The sequence below is a fragment of the Hylobates moloch genome, unplaced genomic scaffold, assembly GCF_009828535.3.
Source record: "Hylobates moloch isolate HMO894 unplaced genomic scaffold, HMol_V3 SCAFFOLD_2, whole genome shotgun sequence".
Taxonomy (NCBI): domain Eukaryota; kingdom Metazoa; phylum Chordata; class Mammalia; order Primates; family Hylobatidae; genus Hylobates; species Hylobates moloch.
This window is the reverse complement of record NW_026652277.1, coordinates 144691-157757: the sequence shown is the minus strand read 5'-3', so window position 1 is coordinate 157757 and position 13067 is coordinate 144691. Positions and strand designations below refer to the sequence as shown.

General features: G+C 36.4%; 1 protein-coding gene across 16 annotated transcripts in view; it reads right to left on the bottom strand.

Annotated features, from left to right (window-relative positions):
• Positions 1-13067, bottom strand: part of ZMYND11 (zinc finger MYND-type containing 11) — a 119131-nt gene that overhangs the window by 28734 nt on the left and 77330 nt on the right. For 10 of the 16 annotated variants that reach the window (XM_032169598.2, XM_032162401.2, XM_058431025.1 and 7 more), the window contains exon 4: positions 5890-6051. The exons of the other annotated variants lie outside the window; for them this stretch is intronic. In XM_032169598.2, the coding sequence (XP_032025489.1) occupies positions 5890-6051 (162 nt within the window). The remainder of the gene's footprint in view (positions 1-5889; positions 6052-13067) is intronic. 16 annotated transcript variants of the gene reach the window in all.

The following is a 13067-nucleotide window of genomic DNA, read 5'->3' as shown; positions in this document are numbered from 1 at the left end:
AGGGGACGAGTCTTTTCCAGTTTTTAAACACATACTGGAATAATATGTCACCTCTGTATTACCTTGACTTATTTGTCTTTTGTGACTTAATTTGATCCTTTTATTTCAAAGTGGAATGTGCACCAAAGTCTATTAATGATATAAAGAATAGTGATATAAACTTTTAATATTATAAAGCAATTGTAAAAATCCAAGACAAAACTCTCTGGAGGGATTTCAGTGGAGCGGTATTCCATTTCAGCGGGCCACGTAGGGAAAAGAAAACAGGTAGCTCACTGTGATTTTCCCATTTACCCACTTTCTCTGTAACTCACTTACTGTAAGAGCACATCATACAAAATTTAAAGTCCTAAATTCTATTTCCTAATGATAATTTTAGTCCAAATATGAAAACTGAATTTATCTGAATTTAAATAGGGGCAATAACATGAATCTACAACTCCTCTAAGTCATGAAATCAAAATTCATTTATGTAAGAAACATGCACATATTAAAGAGGAGGAAATAGGGGCCTACTTTCAAACCATGTCTCCAAATTCTTAACCTAAAAAGTGCCAATTATTTTGGGAAAAAAAATATACACTTTGTTTGGCTATAGAGTTTTTTAAAAAGCTATTCTGCTGACTTTTTATGAGGCATTAGAGCAAAAGCAACACTATCAGATATTATAGCCACTAATCTGTGCAGGGCAGTGTTTGCTATAGAATCTGCTGTGTATACTAGGGAGAGGAAGGGTGGGGAGTCACGTAGTTACATGCTTCTTTAAGAACTCTCCAAGTCGTAACTCTGGAGTAACGGGGAGACAAATGCCAGGCACTCTCAAGAGATCAGTATTTTATACCTAAAGATGCTTTCTTGGAGTGGCGTAGGCATTCAGAACATGAATGTTCTAAAACTGCACTATCTAATACGGTAGCCACAGGCCCTATGTGGCAAATTGAAATCCAGTTCTTCGGTCTACAAGTCACATTCAAGGGCTCCACAGACACACAAGGTCAGTGGCTCACACTGCACAGCACAGAGACCCTTTCCACCACCAAAGAAGCTCTCCAACAGCCCTGCTCTCCAAGGCAGTGTGCCAGCCCAGCAGGCTGGCTGCCCAGGGGCTTCTTATGACAGACTGCCTTGCCCATGAATTACAGTATCACAATTTTCACCAGCAGGCGTGCAAGCCAGCAAGCATGGAGCACACGGACACATGCACACGTCCAAGCACATGTCTGTCTCTAACCATGCCTTCAAAGTACAAAATGACTTTGTAATTTGGGAACTATATATATGAAAATGAAGCAAAATTAAAATGAGACAGCTGGTATGGTGGCACATGCCTGTAATCCCAGCACTTTGGGAGGCCAAGGCAGGAGGGTCACTTGAACTCTGGAATTCAAGATCAGCCAGGGCAACACAGCGAGACCCTGTCTCCAGAAAAAAAAATTACAAATGAGCCACACATACTGGTGTGTGCCTATAGTCCTAGCTACTCGGAAGCTGAGGCAGGAGGAGTGAGCCATGATTGTGCCACTGCACTCCAACCTGCGTGACAGAACAAGAGCCTGCCTAAAAACAAACACACACAAAAAACAAAAAACAACAACAAAAAATTCATCGTATCAAACAGGCAACAAAAAATTGACAAATCGTTTCATGTGCTGTTGTGTACATGGGTATAATATTCTGAAGAACAAGCCAGTGATGTTTATCAAAACTTTAAACGTGTACACTATCCTTTAAACCTAAAAATCCCACGTTAATAAACTTATCCTACCAAAGGTGTTCAGACAGAATTACATAAATGTATATAATTTTCTATCTTAAAAAAATGCAATGGACTATATTGTGTTTTAAAGGTATTTCTTTTTTGTAAACAAAATCTTAAAAGCAATTTTCACAAGAGTATGATTTTCTCATTTTCTTTTCCTGGAAAATTCATGGCTATTTCAGGAAAATAAAATTCAAATAAAAGAAAACAAAATATAAACTTCAGTTTCATGCAGAAATAAATAATAATGAGAAGACTCCTCCTCAGAAGTTGGAAATGGGGCATGATTTCCAGGATAGCATTTGCATGTCACCTTTGACAGGTGTTTCCATACCGAACAGTGGAAATGATGAACACCTGCTGCATGGGGAACTGGTCACATAAGTTACAACATGCCCTCTCAAATCATAACAGGTGCCAAAAAAAGGTCATTCTGGGATACTGTCGAGTACATACACACTAGCCACATCCAGTAATTAATGTAAAGTCATGTGGATACAGATATAAACAAAATGACACACACACCAACACAGGAAGAAGTCTGTGAGAATATTACCTACTATGGAATACAGTTTCTGGGAATTTTGTTTTTCTTATCCTATTCTAAATTATTTGAATTTTTTGTAGCAAATTTTAAAATCTCTTTTCTAAAACAATGAGAGAGATCCCAGTAAAAGTGTGAGACTGGACAGTATTTAAATCTTTCTCAAAGTAAAATCTAATCTGATATTAATAAGCTACTTTTCAATAATAATCTACTGTGTCCATAAAGCAAAAGTTTATTTTTTAGAAAGGCAGACATTCCGAAGAACTATTCTCAGGGTTAAACGATTCTAGAGATTTATTATGAAAAGTCACAAAATTATTTTCAAGAAAAATGCCTATTACTGTCCTGTTAAAATATTTCAGAAATAGATACATAAGATAAAGCTGCTTGAGCTGAATTAAATCTGGTAACACAGGTGACAGCTAGGAGACAGAACACCTGTTCTCAGTGACTTTTTCAACATTGTAAGGGAGAGAAAGGAATGTAAGAGTGAATAGTATTCCAATCACTGCAAACTCTTAGACAAAGCCTTCTTTTCTTTTTTTTTTTTTTTTCTTTTCTTTTTTTTTTTTTTTTTGAGACGGAGTCTCGCTCTGTCGCCCAGGCTGGAGTGCAGTGGTGGGATCTCGGCTCACTGCAAGCTCCGCCTCCTGGGTTGACACCATTCTCCTGCCTCAGCCTCTCCGAGTAGCTGGGACTACAGGCGCCCGCCACCACGCCTGGCTAATTTTTTTGTATTTTTAGTAGAGACGGGGTTTCACCGTGGTCTGGATCTCCTGACCTCGTGATCCGCCCGCCTCGGCCTCCCAAAGTGCTGGGATTACAAGCGTGAGCCACCGCGCCCGGCCAAAAAGGCTTCTTTTCATTGTCAGTTTTAGGTAGTAATGGTTAGCTTCCATTTATTATTTTTACCGTATGGAAATTTGGCTATGGCACCTTATCTTCAACATTCTTTATCAACATATCTAATTAATCCATATTTTCCCAAACATTAAAAAAAACAGAGTAGAAAGTTATTCTGATTCAGAACCACAGTTCCTGAGTTTCTGTCTATAGACTCGAGGTTCTCTTAGTCCATGATTACTTAAATCTGGTCACTCTCCTAAAAAACTGCTTTACTCAAAGTTTTGACACTATATTTAAAATTTAAAACAAATCAACCAATAGCTTCACCTTAAAGATATGAAAAATTCCATTACAATTTCAAGATTATTATTACCCCTTCTCAAAGGAAAGGAATTGTTAGCACTTATCTTTTTCTTGAATACCATAGAACAATAGAATGGATCTAAAAGGAATAACTATTTCTTTGGAAAATTTAAAGCTCAAGATAAAACTCTCCATCCTCACCCTAGAAAACAGGCTTTTTGAGCCTTAGCAGGGAGCAGCTCACATACCATAAAATGAATGAAAAATTCAAGATTTTCTATTGACAGCATCATTTCAGCAAGCACAATTACACAGCAGTATAAAAATATCTAGATTGACAAAGGCAAAAGGAAAGGAAAAGAGAAGAAAAGAACAGAATAGGGTAATCATGTTTCTGTGTGAGCCAATAACAGTGTAAAAATTCTTTAAATTTCATCTAATCAGTAAAGAGTAGAGGAAACACAGGTCGGGCACGATGGCTCACAACAGTAATCTCAGCACTTTGGGAGGCCCAGATGGGCGGATCACTTGAGGTCAGGAGTTCAAGACCAACCAGCCTGGCCAAACCAACATGGCAAAACCCCGTCTCTACTAAAAATACAAAAATTAGCCAGGTGTGGTGGCACACACCTGTAATCCCAGCTACTCAGGAGGCTGAGGCAGAAGAATCACTTGAACTCAGGAGGTGGAGGTTGCAGTGAGCCGAGATCACGCCACTGCACTCCAGCCTGGATGACAGAGACAGACTCTGTCTCAAAAAAAAAAAAAAAAAAAAAAAGAGTAAAGGAAACACAAAATGGAATCAGACAACTTGATAGTGAATTCTGACGGAAGAAGTATTAAACATTTTCTTCAAGGGTGTAATAATTGTTCAATTCCCATTCTTACCATAAGAAATATAAAATATCTACAAAGAAACTTAACCTATCCTCAGAAGTCCCAGTATTTTCGTTTAAGTTATTTACTATGAAAATAAGAATATTAAATACAAAACAGCAATGGCTGTAGAGATACAGACATACCCAGAGCTGTGTTTCCTAATTCCTGCATCCATATTAGGATCCCCATTTGACCAGTAACATTGCCTCTTTTTTTTTTATCTCATTAATTTTTTACTTCCCCTAGGGTAAACTTTTACCAGAAAACGGAAGATGTATATTTGTTTTTAAAATGTACAATCGAAATCCACAAGAGAATAAAATATGAATATTAATACAGCTCCTTTGCTCAAAATTGTGAAACTTAGAGCACCACTTACACTAATTTCTTACAGACATTCTTGTAGACCTCAAAGAGGAGGTCTACATATTGAAAATTGATACTGATTTACTCAGACTTAGGGAACTGACATGACTTACTTGGCACCTAGGCATCTGAGTGGCAGGTCATCATTAAACATTTTTTAAAATGCTATCCCAACTGCCTGTTGTATGCCTAATGAATATGTATAACGTATATGGCAAGGTTAAGTACACTTAGGCAATACAAAGCCAGTTAGAAGACTAGAACTTTGCTTATGATGCTAACAGGAAATTTTTGACTGATGCCAGAGAGGGAAAAAATTATGAAAAAATGTTTTTTGAAAAAGCAAAGAAATAAATTATGCAAGTTATTATAAAGCATATTAACAAACTGGAAATCACGAGTTATCTCAACAATGTGCATAGTTCCAAATAAGTATTGTAATAGTTAAGTATACAATAGTAGAGGGGTTGCAATCAAGTAATTCCTTATTACCGTCAATGCCATATGCAATAAGTCACCACATAGCACTTGTATACACACACACCACATTCTGCAACTAACAGTCATAGTATGTATGTTCCTCAGTGGGATCAATGAATAAAAGTAATTGTGGAAAGTACCTATTTTACCTATGGGGCAATTTCATTTCACTTTAAAAAAATAATTAGAATTCTTTATACACAATGTCTCATCCCTCCACCCTCCAAATAAAATATAAGCAAAAAAAAAACAAAACAAACTCATGATATGACAAAAATAAAGGCAACATTACATGGATATAAAATGGGAAATACAGAATGCCCCCAACAACATGCCTTTTGCTAACTGTTTCCTGAATACCATAAATTGTACAGTTTACTACAAAGTAGTTATTGAACAGATGTTAGTAGGTTTCGTATTTCTGATGTCCAAAGGCCATCCATTAAAGTAGTCACATAAGCCAGAGGCAGGTAAGGGAAGGGAAGAGGATATATTTTTACATGATTAAAACTTTCTAAAATCCACACCCTGAAATACGGTATATGTGTTCTGTGATGTCCATTTATGAGTATCATCATTTCATTAAATAACCCCCACCCTCCAGTCCTTTATCCATTCACCTGGCAAGACCACCTGGGGTATCTTTTTGAAGCTATTATGAATTAATTCCAACCCTCTAACCAGCACAGGAAAGCTCATAGGTACTCACCCTGCAAACTGGGCACTGCCAGGGACTACTGCTGTCTCTAAGCCTGAACTCATCAGACAAACACTTGGAATGATACACACGAAAACACAGGTCACATATCAACACCTCTCCAGGCAAATGGCATTCAAAACAATACCAGTCATGATTTTCTGTTTCCCAGTCCTACAAAAAATACAAAATAGTTTTGTATGACATTTTGTCAATATCTGCAATGACTAAGAACAAAATTGAAACTAATGTCCATCAGAAGTTAGGCATCATAAACAATTTAAAGACATTTACTGTGTTAAAACAAGAGGGAAAATACCTAGAAAGTTGCTGCTTTAAATTTTAAAATCTTTCCTAAACAGTGGTAATATTCAGAAATATCTTCAGATAATCTGATAGCAAAACCAGTCCAAAATGAAGTACGTCCAAAGCCAACTCCAGTTCTAATGTTATCTTTCATTTTGAAATATAATCTAAGGAATAATTTCTTTAGTAAACTGAGAACCCCAAACCAACCTATAGCTTCATATTTCAAATAAACAAACCTTTGTTTTGTTCTGCTTTAAATATATGTATATAACAGTCCTTGACACACTGTGGGAACAGAGAGAATAGTAATAAGTGGTGATGCTCACTATTCTTATCTTCTCATCTGTGGCATTGGATGTTTTATTGAAAATAACCATTAATCAGAATGTCCATGTTCTGATAGGATGTCAGATTTTCAGAGCTGTTGAATTTGGAAAAATAAATTGAAACTGTGAAACTAAAGGTTTAATCACATTATCCAAAGGAGATTACCACAGAAAACAAAAAAGCAAGTAGGCTTATTTCCTGACTGGGGCTATTCCCAGAAATGAAAGAACACAACTGCAGGTACACAGGCATTCTTCAACATGTTCTTATTTTTGACACCTTTTTTTTTTTTTTTGTACAGCTAATACCCTTTAAATATACAAAACAAGAGTGTTAGAAGTTCTCTTAATTTAGAATTCATTATTTATAAATATTACTCTTAGCTTTTCTTAAAATATATTTATGCTAAGAGTGATGGGTTAATTCTCAACTTTATTTGTAGACATAGTAACCAAATGAACAAGGGTAAAGTCCACAGTTAGTATAAACAGGGCCACTTCCAGTAGGGACCCTGACATTCCAAATTTGGGTTCCACCATCAATTTTATTACAATAAATTGTTATCTATACGGCTTCCAAGGTGGAACACCTTTACTGTTTTCTCTGATGTCAATACTCCCCCAATAAATGGGCTTCCATGTAGCACTCACTCCATAAGCAGCAACTTCTTTGGAAACTAGGTTCAAACGTGTTACTGCCTGACCATATCTGAGTGCCAGATATGAAGGACTACCCAGCCCTTTAAAAGAGAAGAGGGACATGAATGTTCAAAAATTCATGTCTTCCAACCCACATCCAGAGTCATGGCTAGAGCGCAGCAGTAAATCCCGCAAAAATGTAAACTTTCTGGTTTGCTTTTTATTAAGAAATTGGCAGTCTGTGTTGACCAAAGTAATAAAGAAAAAGACAATGACCATTTTTAGTTATTTGCTACAGATGCATACACTCTGCAAACTTCCTTTGGTGGGGTAATTTCAGTTGGGCTGGAATCTCAAAATACTGATTTTTACATAAAACCCTGATTGCACATGGCACAAAATAATGTACTCCACAAAGTTGGGCACCCTGGCACCACACAGACAACAATATTTGTGTGTGGTGCTTGGCTGTATTAAAACAGTCATCCTTGGTGTATCCACTTGAGATAGGCTCATATGTAAGCTGCATTTTAGCTATTTCGATTTATCAATTATTATATTAAAAATCATTGACAAATTAGGTTTTGGTGAAAATAAGATATCTTATTCTACTTTTAATTAACAGTACTCTTTCCAAATTTAAGACAAAATATTTCAGGATATTTTCTTCATACTCATAGCTGTTTTAAAAACATCTTAAGGGATTTTGGTGGCTTATATTTGACTCAATATTAAAAAGAGAAATTGCCATCATTCATCACTTGAATTTTTTACGTTAATTCATCTTCATGTGCTGGGCAAAATATTATAGTAGTTACTAGGTTAATTAACAACAGGAAGCGAGAGTATAATTCCTGTGCATACCTCTGGCCTCTCCCAATTACCTTTACCTCTTTGCATCCCTACCCTTTCCCCATCCACCCATGAAATGAAGATAAAAATGATCTTTCTTTGATCGGGTGTTTAATTCTTGACCTAGTTTTTCATAACCAATTATAGAAATAAAAGTATAACTCAAATGAAGTAAAAGAGAAACATCTGGACACGTTTATATGATGGCATATAACCAACTCTATTCTCAGACAGAAAGTATGGGCTGGGGAAGCAGTGCTGTCGATTGTTTTAATCATGGCAACAGCTGTTCAGAATATGCAAAACATGCAAAAGTCAAGTTCAAAAGTTACTAGAGTCTGAATCCAGGAAACATTTTCCTGAGGGATGAATCATACAGGCATGTTTATTATAGGACAGGTTGCCTACAATTTGTCTTTTGGTAAATAGAAATCCTTTAGATAATGCTTTTGACTAGCACTCAAACATATATGTCAAAGAACCTAAGTTTGCATTTTCACTGGATTCCCCCAGATGTCATCAGCTACTCTAGAGATAGCCTGAGTAACAGCATATGTGAAATGCCAATTCAAAACACGAAAGCTTTTAAATAGCAAACCTACTAGCACGAAATTCAAAACTAGAAGCCATGTAAAGATAGTATGGTTTTAACAAACAAATCTACCAAGAGTTAACTAAGCTAGCCTAAGGTAAAAGAGAAATATAATACAAAAAATAAAGCAGAATTATAGTAAAATAACATAGTGCAAAATTAGTTCACCTTGTTTGGGGCTGCTGTCCTGGAGAAAGGCTGCATACTGTAGGCCTTTCAAAATAAAAACAAAATAATCTTGGTCTTGCTACTTAACTTTGCTAAATGTCAGGCAATACACAGGGTTAAAGGGATTTCACACAGGGCCAAACTGTTATTTCCTATATGACTTATACTATTTTACAGATGATATTAATTGATAATCTATCAATGTGCTAATCAATAACGAAAAGACAGAAGCATGCAAACATAAGAATCATTACTAGTTGTAGAGGAAACTTTTCAACTAACAAACACAAAAGCTACAAATGGACATAGAGAAAATCTCACCCCAATGTACCATGAAAACGATAATGATATTAGAAAAATATTTTGCTAATAAATAAATTAAGTGCCATTATAAACTTGCACAAGACATGAATGTATGTCTTATTGATTTAAAACTGGATCACACTGGATTCTCTAAAAATCGGAAATGATGAATGTGAGTGTGGTCAACTCAATACCACACCATAACATGAAATTTATACAGGCTGTCCTCAGAATCTAGTAGAAAAATCCACCTCTAGCAGCAGCCTATTGATCTAAGTCTCTGTCATTCATACAGCATTTGGTTAAGACTCTAGAGTTAGACTGGTTCAAATCCTGGCCCTGGCATTCGCAGCTGTATAATCTCGGGCAGAATGCTTAGCTTCTCTATGCGTCATTTTCTACCTATATAATGAACAAAATGATAGTCCCCAGTCTACACGGTTTTTCTATGAATCAAATGAGTTAATACGCAGACAGTCCTTACAGGAGTGCCTGGCACAATGTGAGCACCCAGGAAGTGTTATTATTATTATTATCTACTCAGTGCACAGAACAGGAACTGACCAAGTCACAAAATGATATAACATGCTTATAATGATATATGTGTGCACATTTCTTTGCTAGGCATTTTAAAATTCATTATCACATCTGTATTTCACTACGATTTATTTATTTATTTATTTATTTATTTTGTGACAGAATCTCGCCAAGCTGGAGCGCAATGGCGAAATCTTGGCTCACTGCAACCTCCGCCTCCCGGGTTCCAGCAATTCTTGCGCCTCAGCTTTCCGAGTAGCTGGAATTACAGGCGTGCGCCACCATACCCAGCTAATTTTTTGTGTTTTTAGTAGAGACAGGATTTCGCCATGTTACCCAGGTTGATCTCAAACTCCTGAGCTTGGGCAATCTGCCCAAAGTGCTAGGATTACAGGTGTGAGCTACTGCACCCAGCCCACAACGCTTCTATATGTTAGATAGAGCAAGAAATACTAACTCTGATTTAGAGACCAAACCGAAGCACAGAAAGAGAGTTGCTCAGTCAAGTCAGAAGGGAGATATGTGGAAGAACTGTTCGAATAAAGTGTTCAAAAGTATAATCCACCCTCATCAATAATCCAAAAGCAATTTTTAAAGTAATTTACTCTTTCTACTTAATGAGTAGATAAATATTACACAACCAAGTATGTGTGTTTGAGATAGCATTTTAATGTAGATGCAATGTAAAAATAATTCTCTACAATTCTAGGTTTAGCTTAACTAACAACTTCTGTTAATCATTAGGAGATAATAATCTGATGGTTACATATTTCCAGTAATTTTAAATATTACTTATATTTAAAATAAAAATATTACAACATTGCTCAGTGCAACAGAATTCAGACAGAAGGAAAAAGAAAAAAAAAAGAAATATATACACACACAATCATAATAAACTTAAAAGAGTATATAACAAGACAGCATGACCCAAAAATCCTATTGAATAAGAAGGAAATTCTTTTACCAAAGCAAGAATAATTTCTAAGTATATTATAGTTTAAATGCACACAGAACCACAGTATAAATGATTTCTAATAATCACCAATACTTTACTTGGCAAATGATTATATTTTTGTAACTAAGATAGGGCATGGACATTTGGAAGAAATATGTGGTTCTGCATGTCAGTAACATAAAGTTATATTTCACACCCCATAAACATATACACCTATCCATAAAAATTAAAAATTAACAAAAGGTGTATTTCATATTAAATAAATCAACAGTATCCAAGGGGCATCAAATTTTGCACTAAGGGCACTTAAAACATATGATTGATTAATTTATGACAACTATTATAACTATAATTTTATCAAGAAAAAGACAAAGACCTAAAATTTTAAAAAGAAATTCTTACTGTAATATGCCATATACATATAAAAAGGTTGTGGGGGTTGGGGGAGTCAGGCTCAGTTTGAATTTAGCCTCACTTAATATTCTTCTCAAGAACAATGCAAGGGAGCCCCTGCTTGCCATGGCTGCTTATGGTGGTAGTTCTGAAGAATAAAGCCATAAATTCCAATCCTATCTCTTATCTAAAAGATGTGAGCTAAGCTAAATATCAAGAGAAATATAACCCAAAACTTTTTTTAGACTGGGCATTTTGAGGTGGGAGGAACAGATGATGACAGAAAAGAAGTGTCTATCTTGCCCCTCTGTAAATTAAGATTTAAGTTTGTTTATCCCCAATAGGTTAATCTCTTTAAGAAGCCAGAAAATATATATTTTCATTAATTATGCTTTTTTAATACGTGTCAAAAGCCTTAAATGAGAAAAAGCAAAAGATACAGAATTCTACCTTTTCATTTAAAAAGATACAGGCATGGTGGCTCATGCCTGCAATTCCAGCACTTTGGGTCACTGAGGCAGGAGGATCACTTGAAGCCAGGAGTTCAAGACCATCCTAGGCAACATAGCAAGACCCTGTCTCTACAAAAAATGAAAAAATTAGCTGGGTGTGGTAGGGCATGCCTGTAGTCCCAGCTACTTCGGAGGCTGACGCAGGAGAATTGCTTGAGGCCAGGAGGTCAAGGCTGTAGTGAACCATGAGTGCGCCACTGTACTCCAGCCTGGGTGACAAAGGGAGACCCTGTCTCAAAAAAAAAAAAAAAGAAAAAAGATGCCCCCCTAGGCCTATTTAAAAGTAGTATAAGATCATGTGTGCAGTTGCTCTTGAGTCACAAGCAGCAAAACATACTGGTAGAAGTACTTTAACCAAAAGTATTAACTGTGGTTCCTAAACTCATACATTATTTTTGTCCTGGCATGAACTATGACAAGGAAATGAGGCTGTGAGACCAAATCTGGTTGGTAAGTAAAGGGAGAAGTAGTTTTACAGCAAACATCACTTTTTAATATTTTAAGTCATCCTCAACACTCTTGACTAAATTATTAAATGTGAGATCAAAAGTATCTGTCAAACAATATTCTAGCTTTGTGCCGAGGGCTGTAAATAAAGTTGGATATCACCAAATTAACACTAACCGCCTCAATTGCAAATGACGTATTTGATATGCTTTATCTGCAAATGATCCATAATTTAAGGTGACCTGCCTTACTGTATTACATTAAAGACTTTGGTAAGACCTTCTCATCTTTAGTGAGTATCTTATTGCTTAAGAGTATAACTCGTAAGATATTAACTTATATTTATCACAGAAAGCTACTAAATACCAAATGTAACTTAGCCCAGCAAATGGTAAAATTCTGTCCAAGAAATACACTTCTCACATTTTAAGAATAAAGGTGGTGAAATACTGTGAAGAAATAAGGATTTAGTGCAGCCATCCACGTGTCTTTCTCTAGAGCAAGCAGATGAAGAAACCTATGAGCCTACAAGGACATAGAGCATTTCTTTTAAAAAATCAAAAGAAAAAAGTCTTGAAATAACAAAACATTGAATGAACAGATATCACAAAATTTCACTTGGTGGCCTGGTCTTGCGGTCTTTTTCCAATATAATTTTAAAAGCTTATGAAAATACCTTTAAATGAATTATGTGGACCCTATGAGTAAATGGTAATGACAGACCAATCTGGAAGTGTGAGATGACCATAGAAAATTTACAAGAGTGTAGAAACTAGTTGGCACACACACTTTTTTATGCATTTATTTTCTTTTTTCTTTTTTTTTTTTTTTTTAAGACAGAGTCTCGCTCTGTCACCCAGGCTGGAGTGCAGTGGCGCAATCTCGGCTCACTGCAAGCTCAGCCTCTCGGGTTCACGCCATTCTCCTGCCTCAGCCTCTGCGAGTAGCTGGGACTACAGGCACCCGCCACCACGCCCGGCTAATTTTTTGTATTTTTTTAGTAGAGACGGTGTTTCACCGTGGTCTCGATCTCCTGACCTCGTGATCCGCCCGCCTCGGCCTCCCAAAGTGCTGGGATTACAAGCGTGAGCCACCACGCCCAGCCCGCATTTATTTTCTTAAGAGACAAATCTTGCTATGCTGCCCAGGCTAGACTC